The 17,904-nt window shown below is 52.6% G+C and overlaps 6 protein-coding genes across 6 annotated transcripts; all 6 read right to left on the bottom strand.

The window, feature by feature from the left end:
• Nucleotides 1–1,666: 1,666 nt before the first annotated feature.
• B0T23DRAFT_359522 (putative RUVB-like protein) lies at nucleotides 1,667–3,564 on the bottom strand. The gene is made up of 3 exons (XM_062836230.1): nucleotides 2,452–3,564; nucleotides 2,036–2,367; nucleotides 1,667–1,934 (listed from the first exon to the last, which is right to left on the bottom strand). Exons 1-3 carry the CDS (start codon nucleotides 3,361–3,363, stop codon nucleotides 1,802–1,804), a joined length of 1,377 nt encoding a protein of 458 aa, XP_062691444.1. The 5' UTR covers nucleotides 3,364–3,564; the 3' UTR covers nucleotides 1,667–1,801.
• A 320-nt stretch (nucleotides 3,565–3,884) lies between these two features.
• On the bottom strand, nucleotides 3,885–8,360 carry B0T23DRAFT_359517 (dynein associated protein-domain-containing protein). Its single transcript, XM_062836229.1, has 2 exons — nucleotides 7,838–8,360; nucleotides 3,885–7,744 (listed from the first exon to the last, which is right to left on the bottom strand). The coding sequence occupies exons 1-2, from the start codon at nucleotides 8,255–8,257 to the stop codon at nucleotides 4,067–4,069; spliced, it is 4,098 nt and encodes a 1,365-aa protein (XP_062691443.1). The 5' UTR covers nucleotides 8,258–8,360; the 3' UTR covers nucleotides 3,885–4,066.
• Nucleotides 8,361–9,229: 869 nt separating this feature from the next.
• Nucleotides 9,230–11,734, bottom strand: B0T23DRAFT_157849 (heterokaryon incompatibility protein-domain-containing protein). The gene is made up of 4 exons (XM_062832658.1): nucleotides 11,228–11,734; nucleotides 11,138–11,167; nucleotides 9,622–11,063; nucleotides 9,230–9,479 (listed from the first exon to the last, which is right to left on the bottom strand). The coding sequence occupies exons 1-4, from the start codon at nucleotides 11,553–11,555 to the stop codon at nucleotides 9,465–9,467; spliced, it is 1,815 nt and encodes a 604-aa protein (XP_062691442.1). The 5' UTR covers nucleotides 11,556–11,734; the 3' UTR covers nucleotides 9,230–9,464.
• A 455-nt stretch (nucleotides 11,735–12,189) lies between these two features.
• Nucleotides 12,190–13,132, bottom strand: B0T23DRAFT_443197 (uncharacterized protein; the record flags this gene model as incomplete). The annotated part of the gene is made up of 2 exons (XM_062840849.1): nucleotides 12,190–13,038; nucleotides 13,123–13,132. The coding sequence occupies 2 exons, from the start codon at nucleotides 13,130–13,132 to the stop codon at nucleotides 12,302–12,304; spliced, it is 747 nt and encodes a 248-aa protein (XP_062691441.1). The 3' UTR covers nucleotides 12,190–12,301.
• Nucleotides 13,133–13,675: 543 nt separating this feature from the next.
• Nucleotides 13,676–14,960, bottom strand: B0T23DRAFT_454098 (uncharacterized protein; the record flags this gene model as incomplete). Its single annotated transcript, XM_062841200.1, has 1 exon — nucleotides 13,676–14,960. The coding sequence occupies exon 1, from the start codon at nucleotides 14,780–14,782 to the stop codon at nucleotides 13,676–13,678; it is 1,107 nt and encodes a 368-aa protein (XP_062691440.1). The 5' UTR covers nucleotides 14,783–14,960.
• A 554-nt stretch (nucleotides 14,961–15,514) lies between these two features.
• On the bottom strand, nucleotides 15,515–17,578 carry B0T23DRAFT_157756 (uncharacterized protein). The gene is made up of 6 exons (XM_062832657.1): nucleotides 17,323–17,578; nucleotides 17,036–17,224; nucleotides 16,935–16,982; nucleotides 16,591–16,876; nucleotides 15,801–16,540; nucleotides 15,515–15,745 (listed from the first exon to the last, which is right to left on the bottom strand). Exons 1-6 carry the CDS (start codon nucleotides 17,410–17,412, stop codon nucleotides 15,632–15,634), a joined length of 1,467 nt encoding a protein of 488 aa, XP_062691439.1. The 5' UTR covers nucleotides 17,413–17,578; the 3' UTR covers nucleotides 15,515–15,631.
• Between the last annotated feature and the right edge of the window lie 326 nt (nucleotides 17,579–17,904).

The following is a 17,904-nucleotide window of genomic DNA, read 5'->3' as shown; positions in this document are numbered from 1 at the left end:
TGGTTGTCTGTGGGTGTGGTATCTTGCTTGGGTTGTTGGTTGATAATGGCCACCACTTCGCAAATCCGGAACAAGACAAAACGCAAGGCAAGGCAAAAACGAGGGGCACAGAAGAAAGAGAAAGCCGGGGAAAAAATGCATAGGGTAGGGACCCAGGAAGACTCCACAACGACCAACAGAGGAAGGAAAAGGGAAGGGAAGGGAAGGAAAGGGGAAGACGATCATGGTTAGGTCTTGTTTGGATTGTTCCGCCAACTTTCCTTTGTTGCGACATAGACCCCTCCATACATCCGGACAGACAAGACAAGACAAGACACACCATCACCATATCGCCGGGTTACCGGGTTAGAAAACAATGATCCCTTGCTATGCGTATTGGGTCATATTCCCGATTCCTTCGATTAGACAGTATATGAACTGAAAAGTCAAAGTGTATTGATCCAACTTGGTCAACATTTGGGACTGAGAAATTGGAAATGGAAGGGGCCAGCAGTACCGCAGAACCAGTACCATACCGGAGGCGAATTCGGAGCAGAGTGCGGAGGTAATCAGATACCGAATCGAATAATTGAAACAGAACGGGTTGATGGCCAAGAGAAATGATAACCAAGGACACCGTGAGTTGTGAAAATGTTGGGGACTTGGAAATGTCTCGGGAATGTACCGAGCGGACCCAAAGGACATGTTGAAAAAATTCTTTGTCCAGCGTTTGCAACCACACTCCACAAAATAATCCGTTCGCAGTCAGTTTTGGACCTGGTGGTTCTGAACAAATGACAAGGACAAGAGGTAGAAAGAGAGAGAGACAGATAGGTATGCATAGGCAGGAGGGAAGATACCACATACACAAAACCCAAATTCCCAGTTCGGCAACAGACAACAATCAAGCGATAGACAGGAACAAATGACATGGTTCGTACAGCTATCCAGTGAACTAGACGCCAGCCTCCTCCCAGACAGACAGATATCGCAATCAGTTCCAAGTGCCGAATATTGTTAGTCAACTGTGGCCCTTGCGGACCATCAAAGGAATGCGGGCCAACCGCGCGCTCGCTCGTTCGCTCTGGAATGCTGAAAGCAAAGCTGGGAGGCTCCCGAACAAAGGGGCACACAACAAAGGACCATGTTCCGTGCCGCCGCCGCCGCCGAATTTGGTCTAGCATTTCCCCCTCCATTCCCCCATTCCCTCCCTTTGCTTGCTTGCTTGGTTGCTTGCCTTCAATCAATTCGCATTGTTGTTCGTTGGGATGGTGCTGTGCTGTGCCTCTTGATTGTTCTTCTCCTCCCTTGTGAATTGTGCCTCCATCCAGTTTTCAAATGCCGAACTGTGTGAGATAATGGAGAATGAGCGAGGGTAAGCAGGCGGTGAAGACGGAACAGGGGGGGGGGGATAAGGAACAGAAAAGGTTGATGAATGGTTTGGTTATTTTTCCTATTTTCCCTCCACTCTGCGTCCCAGTATTTCCAGAACTTGGGTACGTCCGAGGGGGAAAAAAAAAAGTGAAACAAAACCGCAAACGACAACCGACCACAACAACAAACCCGAGCTGTGTGTTCCTGATGACATTAGGACTTATGGTGAAACATGCAACATAGAAAAAAAAAACAGATACAAGAAAAACCACAGTAATATGCGCCGACTCCATTGATAACCCATGAAACGCAGAAAAAAAAAAAAAAAGTATCTCTCTTTTTAAACCCCGCCAAACCGACCTGTTTAAACAACACACCCCTGCCGTGCTCATCTATCAAATTGCTTCTTGTGAGATATGACGAGTGAGAGAGAAACAACAGCTGATGATCAACAAATAAACTCCTGACCCTGCTCGCTGCTTAGTAGGGCGGCGCTGCGACGAGCATCAAGGAAGAGGTCCTCGCACTCGGCGACATCCTGGACGTCGATCTCGTTGCGACCATTGACCTTGGCCAGAATGCTGTTTTGCGTAAATGTGTATGTGTCAGTTATACATATTACATGTGACATTGGACTTGTTTCATCACCGCAAACACTCTTCAATGGAAGACAACAACGTACCTCGCAGGAGTCAACAGCTGGAGACAGTATCTAAGCGAAATGCGCACACCGTGCTCCGCAATCTTGTCAATAGCAGCCTCTGTGATCTTGACGCCCTCGGTTGTCGAGCGGATCTTGACGATCCTCTTGATCTCCTCCGGGTCGTAGGCGGTGGTGGGGATGATGAGCAGACGACTGAGGAAGTCGGGCGGGATGCCGTGGGCGGCAACGAGATCCTCGGCACCGCGGATGCCGGTCATGCCGCGGTTCGAAGCCAGCACGACAATGGGGGAGATGGGCGACTCGAGCGCTTTGTTCAGGTAGGTGAAGCACTCTACGTCCAGCATGTGGGCCTGTCAAGTAGTTTTCTTTGTTAGCCCAGGGAACAACAAAAAAATGGCGATTGTTTCAGCCCGCAAGCAAACAAACAAACATACCTCGTCAATAAACAGCACGCCAGGAACCAGCTCGGCCACACCCTGGTCAATGTACTTGCTGACCACCTTGTTGATCTCGGACCGCAGCTTGTCCGTGATCTCCGTCATCTTGGGCTTCATCAGCTGGCCCATCATGGACATGATATCCTGACCGCCCTGGGGACGGGCATTGGCGACATCGAGATCATGCAGCGACACATCCTGCACAATCTCCTTCTTCTTGTGCACCTCACCCTTGGGGATAGGCACGTACTCCTCCGCCTCGAGATCGAACTCGGTGGCGTAGGCGTCGGAGCGGCCGACGCGCTTGCAGGCGCCCGTGTTGGCCTCAATGTAAATGACGTCGCCGACCGTGACCCGCTCCTTCTGGATAGCCTCGTAGATGCTCGGGTCCAGACGCAGCTTCTTCTGGCCCTTTGCGCTCTTGAGCCCAATCAGCAGCGTGGTGATGGTCTTGCCGTAGCCGCCGAGCGGGTTCTCGGCCTCCTCGGGCGTCAGCTCCGTCACCTCGCCCTCGTACACCTCCTTGGTCTCGCGCACTTTGAGGCCGATGGCGCGCCGGAAATTCTCCATGAGCACCTCGGTCTTCTTGACTTCGGTCGAGTAGATTTCGCTGCCCGTGATGGGGCAAAAGGGGATCTTGGTGCCGAGTTCCTGGCTGATGGCGAGCGCAAGCGCCGTCTTGCCGGTGCCGGGCCCGCCTGCTAGCAGGACGCCCCGGCCGGCCATCTTGTGTGCCTTGATGAGGTCGACGACGACACCGCATGCCTCGCGCGCCGTGGTCTGGCCGACGAAGCCCGAGGCCTGCTTCTCTGCGATTCCCTGGGAGTTGAGGCCGAGGCCCTTGATGTGGGTGTGGGCGGCCGTGCGATTGTCGCGGCTGTTGCCCTTGACCTCGCTGATTTGCACCATGTCTGCGCTCGTTCGGTTTCTTTTGGTGGGTGTTTGGTCTTGTAAGTCGGTTCGGAAGGAGGGAATCGAAGATGTCGTGTCGTAATCGGGGACGGTATTCGGTGTTGTCGAGCAAAGAACTGGGACTGGGCTGGTCTGGTCGTCAAAGTTGGGAAGTTTTGGTTTGGAGAAAGTGACGGCACGAATGTTATCGAAACGAGCCGCTGAAAGTGTTAGTGTTTAGGTATAGCTCTGGTGCAAAACAATAACAGCAGGTGGGAGGCTTTCGAGAAGCTCCAGAAGCTTCAAAATTCCACACAGCGGGCAGGTTCGCCAAAGAGACGCGCCGCCAATGGTCAATCGCGCTAGCACTGCCGAAAAGCATGGTGGCCCGTGCACCGAAGCTCGCCTCTCCGTGTACACTTCAGCCAAGTCTCCGGTGAGACTCCTCCCCTTGCCCCTTTCCTGTGTTTCGTGGGTCAACAACGGCATCACAGGCAACAGAAAAGTTTGATACAGAGCTCCGGTAAACGTATAAAGATGGTTGAAGAGACACTTTTGTTTGGTTGACATCTATGCCCACACCCCCGCGCCAGCTTTTCCTCTCTCTTTCTAATACTGATAATTTGTAATCATCATGACAACGTTAACTTCGTTCATAAACAATGTAGTACTAAGCATATTCATCATCGTCACAGCTCGCTTGCTTTCTCACTTCCCATCATCAAACAACAACCGCCAGCCTCCCCTGCAAACTCTCCCACTCCCTACTCCCCACAATTTGCACCCTCCTCCCACCACCACCACCACCACCATGTCCAACCTTGCTCTCCATCCCCGGCAACCTAATCTGCAACTTGGCCGCCGCCGTCCTCCTCACCATCCTCTTGGCCTCCTCCTCTCTCTGCGCCTTCTTACTTCCCGGTACACCGCCCAACTCCCTAACCCGTCCCTTCACACTCCCCTCCCACTCCTTCAACGCCTCCCAATCCTCCATCTGCTTCGCCACCCACCACCCGGGCGTCGTCTTCGCCGGCCTCCACTTGAGTCTATCCTCCGCCTTCTCCGGCAGACTACCCAAATCAAACACCTTGGCGCCGCTAACAAGCTTAACCAACTCCCCAAGCACGGCCTTTCCTTCCTTCTTGACGAGCTGCTTCCGCTGCTCCTGCACCGATGGCTTCTTCTTGACCAGCGGCTCGGCAAGCCATTCGTAGTCGCCCTGCTCCTTGAGTCTTGCCCTACGCGAGTCTTCACGGAGGTACCGGACAGCGGCCTGCAGTGCTTCGATTTCTTTCTTGAGAGCGTCCATCTCGCGGGCGGTGGCCACAGCACGCTCAGCACTGGCCTTGTTGTCGACGCCAACGCCGGAACCATCGGCCACGACGACGCGCGACTCGGAAGCAATCTTCTTCCACTTGTCTCTGTCGCTCTCCAAGGCTTTGAGCTCGCGATCTTGCTTCTCCATGTCCTCCTGCAGTTGGGCGGCCTCCTTCTTGGCGGCTTGCAAGTCGGCTTCGAGATCGACGATGCGCGCGGCCTTGGCGTTGGCGTCGCGCATACGAGACTCGAGCGTCTCAATCTTGACTTGTGCTGTGGAAAGCATCTCCTCGCGCACCGCGATGGAGCGGCGCGCCTCCGCGATGTCGTCCCGCAAGCGACGCAGTTCGTCGTCGATATCGGGAGCAACCGTCTTGGCAGCCTTGAGCTCGGCAGAGCGCAGGATCCAGGGCGCCGGTGTGCGGTCGAATTCCTGCGTCTGGGCGAGGTCGGAGGCCAAGGAGGCAAGGTCAGAAATGGTGGAGGTGGCATTGCGCAGGTAGGAGAGGTAGGTGTTGAAGAGGTCGGACTCGGGCGAGGAAGCCGTGGGGGAAGAGGCTTGTGCCGAGCGCTGGATGCAAGATTGCACTTCCATGTAGTTGTAGGGCTCGGTACGGCCTTCTTCGTGGAGGAAGGCGTGCAGGTCGAGGCCGATCTGGCGAGCCATATTGGCAAGGTCGCGCGTGGCAGTTTCGGACTGCTCAAAGGCTTCGAGGGTATCCGGGGTAAGGGAAAGGGAACGCGTCTTGAGGTCTTCGAGCGCGCGGACGGTCTTGCCGGCAATCACCTTTGCGCTGCGTGTCTGGGAGACAACAGCTTCGGCACGCTTGGAGAAGTACTGAGCGAGCTCGTCATCTTCACCGCTGGGAGGGATGACACGCTGCACCATGGCCTTAAGCGAGTTGACCGAGATAGCGGCAGACTCGAGATGGCTCTGCATGAGCAAAGCCTTCATGTGAACATCATCGGCGAAGCTCTCAAGGTCATTAGAGATGTGCACCTCGCCGAGATGCGTCATGAGAGCGATCGTGCGCTTCAGCTCGTCCGCGCATTGCTTCTCCTTGAGGTCATCACGCCTCAAGCCGTCAATCCAGCCGTTGAGGGCACGCTCGACGGGCTCCAGCTCGTACAAGGCACCTTCATACCTGGAAAATTGCTCTAGGGAGCAGTGGCTAATGGCATTGACGAACCGGTCGCACATGGCCGACACCCAGGTAAGCTTGTCAATGGCGTCACACCCGTCAAAGATGTCCTCTTCATGGCCGGGGTGCGGTTGGCCATTGACGCGCTCCTTGATGAAGCCGTTCAACAGGTTGGCCTTGAAAGCCAGACGCTTGAACCTGAGCAGAGCCAGGACAGAGTCACGATCAGACTGGTAGGTATCGGGCAAGAACAGCTTTACAATCTCCAGATGTTGCTCAGCCTCCTGGGCCTCCATGCGCCGCAACTCGAGATCAATAGTCTTGACTTGAGCTTTGGAAGCCGAGATCTGAAGCTTCATGTTGAGATCCAACATGGCACGCGAGCGGCTGTTGAGCTGCTCCGACTCGTTTTCGGTGACAGCATGCGAAGCACGCATATCCTCCAAATCGCTCTGCAGGCTCGTAACCAACTCTCTGAATCTGGAAAGCGTGTACTCCATATCCTCCAAGCTCTCCCTCTGCAGATTGGCCTGGCGGAACTGCTCGGCGATGATGGAGTCCTTCAGGTCGATTTCCTCCTGCATCTCCTTTTCGTTCTGAACATGGTTGATCTCAAGCTCATCATTGATCTCCTTGAGACTTTCAAGGTCATCAATGACGGCCCTGAGTTCCTTGATCTCCTCGGATTGGTTCATGGTCTGCTCAGTAAGCGACTCGATGATCTCCTCGGCCCCAAGAGCGTTATTAAGCTGCTCTCTGAGGTCCTCAACGATCGCTTCAGTCTGCGCCAACTTCTCCTTGGCCGTCGTGTGTTGCTCCTTGATGGTCTCGAACTCCCGTAGATCCTCCTCCATGCTTTTGATCTGATCTTTGAGCTCCTCCTCCTGTTGCTGCGTGATGTCACGAAGACGAATCAGGGCCTCGCGTAAACGCTCATTATTCCTCTCCATCTGTAACCAGCCAGTGCTCGCCCGTTCCTCGGGTGACATGCCATTAGTGAACTCCGAATTCTCCTCGCGGAGGACTTCTACTTCGAGCTCGAGCTCCTCGTTCTTTTGCTTGAGGGCATCCAGTTCCACCTTGAGCACCTCTGCTGTCTCTTCGGCCATTTCACGGTCGAGCGTGGCAAGCTCCATGGCTGTGTCATGCTCGGCCTGCAACTCTTCGACATTGTAGAGTCTGTTCTCCGCTTCCTTCAGTTGCCGTTTCAGGTCCTGGATTTCCTGCTGTTGCGGCTGGTACTTGATCTGCAATGTTTGGATGATTCTTTCAAACTTGTCGCGCTCCGCCTTGACCTTTTCCAGACTATTGAGCTTCTCGCGATCCTCCATGCGCTTCTTCTCCAACACCTTGAGCTTGGCCTTGAGATCTTCAATCTCCTTGTTCATAGTCGCAGTATTCGTAATGGAAGATCTTGGCGTAATTGTGGTCGCTTTAAGGTTCGGCGAAGTTGCGCCGGGGGAAGCTCCGCCACCACCATTTCCAGCACCTGGGGCGGTGAGCTTTTCCAGAGCGGCCGTCTTCTGATGCACAGGACTAGTGGGCACAGGAGAGGCCGACAGGTCTTCATCACTACTGCGAGGCGAGGCACTACCTCTCTTGAAACCGGACTTTCCTACTGAAGACACCGAGCCAGTCGATTCTCTGGGGTCGGAGAGGCGGTTTGTAGACGACCTCGCGGACATGGATGCCCTACCGCCCACCGCCCTTGTGGCGCCTATCGAAGGTCTGGTACCGACAGACGATACGGAAGGTTTCCTAGTTGTTCGCGTAGTTGGAGTCGGCGGTGGCCCCATCGAGTGTCGACTCGTACTAAGAGAGGGACGTGTTCGAGTGGTGGGTCCGGCCGGCTTGGTGGTTGTGGATGGTGTTCCGCTGCGTGAAGGATTCCCGCTGGACGAAGCTGTGGCGAGCTGTTTCGTAGGTGACCTCGTAGGAGACTGGAGAGGAATTCCGTGTCAGCTGTGACCTAGTGATCACCAAGCAACAAACAAACGGGGAAAAAGCTGTGTGTTGTCTAGTACTGTACTGACCCTCGTGACGCTCGTGCTCGAGGTACGACTTGGGCGCGGACCCGGACTAGGGCTCGGCGCATTCAAGCTCATCCTCTTTGCAAGACCAGAGTCCACAGGGGCGGGCCTCCGGGTGGTGGAAGCGTTGAGACTCGTGGGCCTGGTGGTGACGGATCTTCTGAAGGTCGACGGCGGCGGCGGCGGCTGGGCAATGACATTGAAGGTGGTCGGCCTCACAAACATGCCGTAGCCCATCTCGCAGTTGAAGTAGCGCTCGCCCTGGACGCTGCCGTCATTCTTGCCCGAGGGCTCGTCGAGCTCGATGCCGACCCAGGTGCCGGGCGCGAAAGCGGTCTCGCCGACATAGCGGACAAAGGCGGTCCTCCCGGAGCCATCGGCCAGTTCGATCTTTTGTCCTACTGCTACTCCTAGCTCGGACATGTTGTTGGGTTGCGAGCACCGCTGGGGCGCATTGCTGGGGAGGTGTTGTTTTGTTGTTGTTGTGTTGTGGTGTTGTGGTGTTTGTACGAAAGGACGTGGATCGATGCCCAGTCGGCGGCGGCGTCTGGGTGTGGTTGTCGTCGTGACGGGATGCGCCCCTGCCCCTGTCGTTGTGATGGACCCTGTGCTTGATAGTGCGCGCTGGAATTTGTTGTCTTTTGGCGGTTAGTGCCCTACGAACCATGTCAGTAGCCCACTGTAGAGCGTCGTGACAGCGCAAACAAAGATAGCAAGGAACCTATTGCAGCGGGGTCAGATAGGAGCTTCTGCAATCATGGTTGTAGCTGCATCCAATCACAGTGTCAGGATAATGTAGAATGCTCTAGAGGTACGTACCATCAGTCCCTGCCTCCTTTTTACGTCAACAAACTCGTCTATTTCCACCATCTTTCTCGACCGAATCACTCACAGCAAAGAACACTGCTGAATCTCTGCACAAAAGATCTCTATTTTACGTCAATGTACCCTCCAGAAGAATGAACAATTCCACTGTCCTTTCCAATCCTGATATCCTGGATACTAAGTATTTCTGAACCAGCAGACAGCAACTTCCTCACTTCACTTTGGTTCCCTTTCACGCCCCGTTTAATGTTCCTTTTTTTACCCATGTATTCCTCGTGATTTTCTTCAGCCACTATAGCAAGTCTTACAGTTCCATACTCCCAGGGTATCTGCATCTTCGTACTATCTCCATTGCTTCATGACGGATTGCCAACCTCGGGATGGCAACAGAGACACTTGGACATACACCTGAACCGAACGGAACGACATGATTGATAGTTGAATTAGCAAATTGGCAAGGTGTTCAGGTATTCCTCGCCGAATAAAAGGTATGAGCCTGGTTTAGAAATGCCTGAGGAAGGAGAGAAAGAGGTCTCGTGCTTACGGCTGAAGCTTTCAATAGCTTCATATAGGTAGGCTTCGCTCATGAGAGGTCGTTCGGATGTTGTTACTCGACATGTTTTTCGACGGGCGGCTCTTGGCTTTATTAGAGCTTCATTGTCTTGAACGGTTGATACCGAAGAACTTGTCGTCATTCAGGACGGAGGATGGTGATAATCCTGATATGTTGACGAAGGAGAAGATAGATACATACTCGATATGGTATGGTAGAGTGATACGTCCGACGGTCCTCCTCAGATCAGAGTTATCTGGCGCCGTTCTGAACCATCCCACAGTGAAGGTTTCAGGTTAGCCACATATCCTACTCTGCTATATACCGGGTTTCCATCGTGATTGTGTTCCCTAAGAACAAGACCCATGACGGTTGAACTCCACTCAAGGTAGAAAATACCTAGGCATACCAATTGTGCCTCAACTAGACCAGAGACGGTATCTGGTTCACAATATCCAACTTTCACGCCATTCTTATAGAGATGTATACTGGCCCATGTATCAACTTGCCCCGCGTCTGCTTCAAAAAGAAGAGCACCCTTTAGCTCCAAAGCTACACCTTCCTCAAGAGCACCATACTCATCGCCGTGCTTGGGCTGTCCTTTGAAGCCCACCACCTCTAGTTCGTCCAACCACTTGTCCGGTTTATTTCTGCCCATCTTTCGAGTCAGTATTTGAAGGTTAATCCTTTCAAACGATATGTTGGTGGCCGGATGAGTCCAGGACCAACTCGGGGCGATATATTCTGTGGTGTATCTGTCTTTGGGAAAACCAGTTCGTTCCCAAAGCAATGCTAGCGGCAGGTGTGAGCTCCAAAGTCCGGCCATGTACTTGTCGTTAGGAAAGTATTTCTGGTAAGATCGCGCAATGCCAGAAAGAGCAACGAGCTTGTCGGTCTCCTTAGTCAGGGATCGGCTAGAATAGTCCTCGCATATGTTCAGCCACCTAGCAGTCATCCTATAGGATAGAGGTTTAGATAGGATGGAGCCTTGGGGGCGTCTTCTGGTGCGTTTGCGCACCGCATGATACCAGGGCAGTTGAGCAGTTGCTTCGAGCTCGCCGCACTCCCATAACAATTGGCGAAAGCCAAAGTGAACGACTCTGGTGGAGAGTTCTTTCTCCTGAAGCGCCCACGCACGGTATCGGAGGGGATTGTTCGGCCTATACTTTGTGCCTGTTGGTTCCGACACCCACCAGCCGTCATATTCGGAGTCCCAAATGTTCGGATTGGATACAAGACGTCCATTAAACGGCTCGTTATGGCCATCATTCGCGCTGATATCGATTAACATGTCTGGGTTCGTTTGAGTCTTCTTGCGCAGCCCCGCTGTACTATCCCCAGAGCTAAGAGCGGCGAGCGTGCAGTAAGACTGCGTATATACATCCGCCATCGTTGAAGCTTCCTGGGCCCAATCATTCTCATCGTCTTGGATGATGCACAGAGAATCAATCCAAAGATACCGTTGTTCTAACTTTCTTGTTAGAACAACTGCATCTTGAAATGTCCTAGGAAGTGCAGCAAAAGAGATTCTCTCCATTCTGACAGGGAGGTTTGCCTGTGTCGTGGTAATAGGACGTCTCTCTGGCGGTCCCCAGCAGTGACTCAACGTAATATATTGGGGCGCGGGTCCTTCTTTTGGAATTTGGCCCGAAGCAGAGCGAACTAGCTTTATGTCGTCTTCCAGTTTAGGCGATCTTCCGTTGCTGAACGCCTCAACATCCAGCAGCCTGGTTGGTAGGAAATCCTTGGTGACGTTGCTGCAATTTGTGTGATGGAGTTGGCAATTGGCAATCCAGTCCTGAATGAGTATGAGATCCGATTTCTCATCTGCTGCGGCAGGGGAGCAGGGACCTACGCGACAAACAACGGAGGTTAACATGGTACTCATTGGCCTGAATATGCAGTAGCTTGATTGTGCGACTTACGCCATGGAGATGGAATTGGAATAAATCCACCTAGCGAGGCTTCAGTTTCGTTGAACCGGCCACAAATCCGGTAGTCGACAATCGTCATACGTTTACGGTTCTTCACCAGTTTGCCTGTTCCTAACTCTAAGAGGGTATTTGTTAAAACGTAGCCCCATTCATTATAGTATTCCTCGGAGCACAGAAGTTGGCATAGACCGCAGCCATTTTGTGCTTCAGTTTGCATCTCCTTGAATGGCTGTAGCTCGACAGAAATCTCCTCGTCGTTCTCAAGTTCACGGGTCCAGAACCAGGCCGGGATTTTAGAGCAGATACCGCAGAGCTTCGTGACCGCTTTGTCATTTGAAGAAACGAAAATGGTCTGAGTGTTGGAGTCCCCCGAGGATTCATCCTCTGGGGGCGTTGGTTCGGTTGACATTATCGCAATGGAATCTCCGAGGAGATCAACCTCAAGAGAGGTTTTACTGAATCAAGCTTTGCTACCAGAACGGCTTCCGAAGAGTTATGAGGGGGACGTCTGAACATTGTTGTTGTCGGGTGTCAGCAGAAGTCGCCTTCGAGTTGAGAGTTTTGAAGGGATCGAGCGGGGGGTTGGGCAAGATGTGGCTACGACTCGGAAACAGACCATCAAAGATCCATCCAATGAAGATGGCAATCAGAACAGTCGAGGCAACCACCCGCGCCACAACAAGATAGTGTGGTTGCATTTCGTCGTGTTTGACCAATGGTGATTCTCGCCCGCAGCTGGCGGGCAGCTCTTGCCAGTTACGACTCCGAGCTTTTGACACAGCTCCTTCTCTTCCAGATTGCTTCAACAGCCAATCATTGGTCAACCATCATTCAGTCCGTCCCTGTCCATCACCAGCCAGCCTGACTCCCGAAACCTCCAAAGCCACATTACCCCCATTACTTTGATCAGTTATCTCAACGCAATTCCAATATCCAAACGGTATACAGGACAGCAAAATCTCCGCCTTGCTCTTCGTCTCATCATTTTGCAACTACTCACATCTATACGACAAACCCTCGCTCGCCCTGCGACCCCCCGAGCCTTTCCAACAGCACCAGAACCTCACTACCCCCATCCCCCTCTCCATCTTTATCTTCTTGTCCACCCACCTCCCATTTCCAATTCCCCTTACCAACTCCCTTTATCCCCCCCTCTCATCCATAACCTCCATCCCTGGCATGAATCCCCCCAGCCTTCTTCAGATCCCTCCTATCCCCCGTCCTCTCAAACTGCTTTACACGCGCCAGTCCCATATTCGCCAATGCCACCACCACCTCTCTTTGAACCTGTGTCTGTACCTCTACCTTTACCTCTGCCCGGGCCTTGGAATGAGGAGCCAAACGACACACAACCCTATCATCTCCAGACGTCGCGGACACAGCGATAAGCGAAGAAGCTAACACCAGAGCTACCTGCCCTAGCACGAGCGCTTGATCCAAGACGTTGGTATCTCCTCCGTTTTCGCTTTTTGATTGGGACTGGGAGTATATCTGAAGTAGGGAGGTGGTTTGTTCGTTGAGGGAGGTGAGGAGGGTGAGATGGTCTTGGTCTTGCTCCTGGTATTGGTCTTGGTTTTGGTCTTGGTTCTGGTTTTGGATAGGTTCGAGTTGGTCTTTCTCTACAACATGGTGGTCGATGCTGAGTTCAATGCTTCCACGTTTGGTTACCTGTAAGACGACCTTATGCTGCTGCTCGTAAGAGAGGGTCTCAGCTTCTGAGGGGAAAAGAGTCCGGGGAATCGCCGCCGCGTTGTCTTTGAGGTGAATCTCGGTCTCGGATACTACAGATGATTCCTTCAGATAATCAGCTCTTGAAGGCGGAGTGGCGTGGTAGAGGCTGTATTCGTTGATGGGTTCAGGATTCTGATGGGCTGAGGCGCATGAGGGAAGGACTAACCCAGTTGATTAGCGATGGGGAAGTACCTAGACTCCACGTGGGATAAAGAGGAAAGGTTTTGGTTGTTGGCGGAACTTACCATTAGCCATCTTGAATATCAAGGAGCAAGAAGTGTTCGGTTGTAGTAGTTTAGGCTCCTCGACTATTGCCCTAAAGTTCGACGAAAAAAAAGTAATAGGTAACTGTGAAGTTATTGCAAACACAGAAGCCGAAAGAGCGTTTCGAGTAAACAAAAACGAAAACTTAAAAAATCTGGGGTAACAAGAGCATCATGACCCTTCTTATCATATACCTCTACCTCTCTTAAAAAAAAAAAAAAAAAAAAAAAAAAAAAAAAAAAAAAAAAAAAAAAAAAACACTCTTGACGAGCGGTAGCGAACTGATTTACCTAACCTGTTAGCTGGTCTCATTTATGTTGTTTCGGACGAGCTGGCCACGGGGCTTCGTAAAAAGTACATGGTATTATCGTTTTGGTAAACTGCTTTCTGCGGTCTACGCTGTTGTGTTCATTATGTTATACGGCAAAGCGGGAAAAAGGCTTGCTGGCAGGTTGAATCTTTCTCAGTCATGACCGTCCCTCTCTTTCTCCCGGCATCACACATCAATGCACCCCCTCACAACCCCCTATCACCCTATTTCTTTCCTTTCCCTTTCTTCTTCCCCGCCGCCTCACTTCCACTCGCCCCCGGACTCGTCGCACCACTACCTCCCATCCCACCCATCCCCCCCAACATATTCGCCAACCCACCCAATCCTCCCATCCCTCCCATCCCCTGCAACAAGCTCGCCATATCCGGCATCCCACCTGCTCCCGCTCCTGCTCCCGCTCCTCCTGGCATCCCCGGCATGCCCGGCATACCACCAGGTCCCATCTCCTTCATCATATCCTTCAAGAAATTCTCACTGACCCCACCGCCCGTCATCGCCGGACTATAGTACGGCAACAGCTCACTCATCTTCCACCCCCTCGGCACCGCCGGCCTCGGCCACTTCTTGCCTTCCTCCAACATTTCTCTAGGCGGGGGTCCCGCGCCCCTCACCACGACCCTCAACGCCGGACTCTCGTCCGTCGTCGGGTGTTTCTTCAAGTGCTCCGCCACGAGGATATACAAGTGGTGTTTATTCTTCAGCTTCCCATTCTCGCCATGCAGACGGATGAATTCCTTGAGGTTCACTTTGACGCGACCAGGGTTGGCCCAGTCCTTGGGGTGCAGCTTGCCTGCCTCGAGAACGACGGAGAGGCGGAGCTGCGCGCAGGCGTTGACGATTTCGGTCGCTAGCGGGTTGGGAACAGCAAGCTCCTTGGACACGCGCCGGCCTTCGGCGCGCGAGCGCGTGGCGTCAAAGTAGCATGGGTACAGGCACTGGAAGGATTTGTAGGCCGAGTCGTCGGTGGTGGTTTGCATCTGGGGGTAGCCGGGGGGCTGGGTGTAGGCTGGCTGTCGTTGTTGTTGTTGGGAATATTGTGGGGGAGGGACTTGTCGTTGTTGAGCGGCGGCGGCAGCCTGGGCGGCCTGGGCAGCTTGGAATTGTTGGTGTTGCTTTTCGGCCTGCGCGCGGTGGGCGGCGGAGAGAGGAGTGAAGGAGGGCCCGGGCATGACTTTGGAGGCGTAGGCGGGAGGAGCGTCGCGCTGGACGAGAATGTCGGATTCGGCAAAGTCGTCAATGTCGCCCTCGGAGGGGTCGGACATTTCAAGGTCGCTGTCCTCGACTTCTTCTACCCGCGGGTGGGAAGGCATCCTGGCGGTTGTCTGTGACTGAGACTGTAGCTCTTGATCTTTGTTGTTCGGTAGTTATTTTGGTTAAGTCAGCCTCTGAATGCGCAAATACAGCTGAGGCGACTAGGTCTGTGATAATTATGGCAGGGGGGCAAGGGGAAGGTCGCGGTGGTTGAACAGATGAACCAACAGCTCCCCGTGAGTTGTTGGAGAAATGTGGGGTGGCCCGTCCAAGCTGTCGATGTGGTTTCAATTGAGTTGAGTGGGGTAGCCGGCCGGGGAAATAAAGTGGAGTCCGTGCACACGGCTCCGGGCCGGCAACGAGCCAGCGGCACCAACCGCCAACCTCGAGTCAACTTCACCAACCGTTTTGTGTCCAGGTGATACTTTACGTTCTTATGAATGTGCCTTTTCCAAAATAAATCTTGTTGATGGCTGTCATCTGTACCTACCTCTAGTCATTCATTTAGCCGTTATAAGGTTTGGCACATTTCGGAAGTCATCTCGTCCAAGTGTACTTGGAATAGGTACTAAGCTAACAAACAAACTAGATTGTATTTTGTACGTAATGTTCCTCCGCTGTTTAGCATCCGCAACAACAAACAACTCAAACTATCTCCTAAACCCTGACTCCTGATTTGAATAGACTAGAGAAATGATCAGTTTACAAAAGACGACAGCCACAGCAAGCCCTTGAGCGTGGAATCCGTTTCTTGGTGCGTTTCATCTCAGATGCCTCCTTCTTAGACAGCTCGCCATCGCATTCCCTTCTCTGAGAAAGCCTCATCGTAGATAAATTTTCTTTTCCCAAACTCTTTTGAGGAAGCCACACCGCGTCAGAGCTCCCCTTAAAGCTACATCGTTCCCTATCTAAGAGAAGTAGTCATAGGTCTTTGTGCTTCTGTACTTCGTGCCGGGAGGGTGATCGGCATCCTCAAATTTGCAATAAGGATGAGTGCAGACACCGTCCTTGACGTTGGGGCACTGTGATTTCGGTCAGCACATATCCAAAACTCGAGGCATGGTAAGTGAAACTTACATGATGTCCATAAATACAATCTTCGACATCGCAATCTTGGCCGCTGGTGCAAGGGTTCAAGCGGGCCAAGAAGGCAATAGCGTCAATCTCTTCTTTACTAGGCTTATACTTGTGTTCGAAGCAGCAGGCGTCGCCCTTTGAGCAAGGACCCCTCAGATAATGATTGTTGCAAAGTTTGTTGTTGTCCTTTCTTTTCTTGATACTTTCCAGAGCAGCTGGTGAGACCTTGATGGGCGGGTCCAAGCCACGAGGACCGGGGTTCCAGGCCGGCTGCTTCGGGGTGGCCGAGGCACGAGCATTTGCGTTCACAGGTCTAGGCTGGATAGGAAGCGTGATCTTGGGCGGAGGGCTCGCGTTTCCAATGGCTCCAGCATAACTAGCAGTTGCGTTCGCGGGCGTAGACGTGGTGGAGCTGGTGGGAGTCGGAAGATTGCCGTTGCTGACAGTAGGAGTGGTGGTAGATGAAGATGACGTGGTAATCAAGGGAGAAGTGTTGGTGCGCAGTGATGTCCTGTCTACCAGCTTCTCCGATCGGAAGATCTCGTCGTTGAAGTTCAAAATGTTGACGCCGGTGGAAACGAGTTCGCGAACAGTCGGAATACCTTCGACGACGGTAACGCGGCGCTTCTTGGTCTCATCTTGGAAGAGCTCATCCAGGAATGGAGCATAGCCGGCATCGTGCGAAATGCCGAGAAGAAGCTGCTTACAGTTGTAGTTGCGCAAATTCCATTTCGCCGTTTCTGCTTCGGTTAGTATCTATCAAGTGTGCTACTGGGACAGATTAACCTACCTTTAATCTTGTTATCCGCGCGCTCCTTTCCGTGGCCAACATCAACAAAGTCAAAGGTTGCCTTTCCTTGAGTAAAGCCAATGGTGAACTCCTTGAGAGTTTCCTCAGCCTCCAGGCATCCGTTGCGTCTCATGGCTTTGGCCAAGCCACCGAGGTTGGCATAGACTTTTGCAATGACTTCCATATTGCCCGCAAAATCGCCGCATTGCTCAAGAATAGCGCTTCGCAAAGCATAAGCCGCCTTTTTACCGCCTTCGACTCCTTGTCTGATTAAGGCTTCTTTAAACTGCAACACAGAGTTAGACAGTTGCCGTGAGGAAGCAGGAGACCAGGGGTGGACATACCAAACAGCAGTCACCGTCTATGAGGACGACCACAAAAGGATTGTTGTTCTGCATATTCTGTTTCAATAACTGTCTCGACCAGACTGGCCAGTGACCCTCACCTTCAAGTGATGATTATCTTGAGCAAGGTCCCTATTACGAGACTCGGTATTCGCCACCTGCTGCTGGAGGTCTCTTCTAGAACGAGTGGCATCCTCAAGATCGAGCTGGGCATCTGTAAGCTGTCTCCTAAGGGCTCTGTTTTCTTCGCGGAGAGCATCCTCAACGTTTTTGGAGTAAAGGAGGAGGTCCTGAACAGATACGTGTCAGCCTAATGAATAGAGACGGACATGAGTTGAGACAGGTCCATCTTTCAGCCTCTCAGTCACTCTGTTGAACGGAAGCCCACCTCTATCAGCCTCGCGCTGTTGTCGTTAAAAAGACTAAGGGTTTGAAACCTTTGGTAGAAGGCGATAAGGTCGCTTTCGGGGGCAGCCATGATGATGGTTAACCCGGTGGGTTTTAATATTTTGATGTTTAAACTTGAGGCTTTGCAGGCAGCGGAGGGAGCGGGTCTGTGGTAGCCGATATGGCACTTGACAAGTCAAAACAATGGTAGCTGAAGAAAACAACCTTGCTTAATGATGGAGAAGAAAGAGCTATCCTCAAGCTGTCTGCTTAGGGCGTTCTGCCAATAGGTTAGCAAGTGGTTAGGCAGGCAGAGTAGTCACGCCGGTCGTAGAGCAGCTGTCACTTGGCCGCTCCTCCCGATGTCCGGTCCGCAAGAATTCTTTTGTTGCGAGCGACTCGAGACCCGCACGGGATAAGCGCCGTAACAGGGGCTGTGCTTGTCAATGTGGAACTGGAGACGGCCGGTGTGCGGGCTTCCCTACTGGGGATATGCGTTTGAACCTCGGATGCTAACGTCGACAGTGGGATAAGGCACGTCTGTGTGGAAACGGGAGTGTGGTCTATTCCGTAGCTATGTTCT

This window comes from Neurospora hispaniola (assembly GCF_033458365.1).
Source record: "Neurospora hispaniola strain FGSC 10403 chromosome Unknown B0T23scaffold_5, whole genome shotgun sequence".
NCBI lineage: Eukaryota > Fungi > Ascomycota > Sordariomycetes > Sordariales > Sordariaceae > Neurospora > Neurospora hispaniola.
The sequence above is the reverse complement of the archived record's forward strand: the minus strand, read 5'-3'. Positions and strand labels throughout refer to the sequence as shown.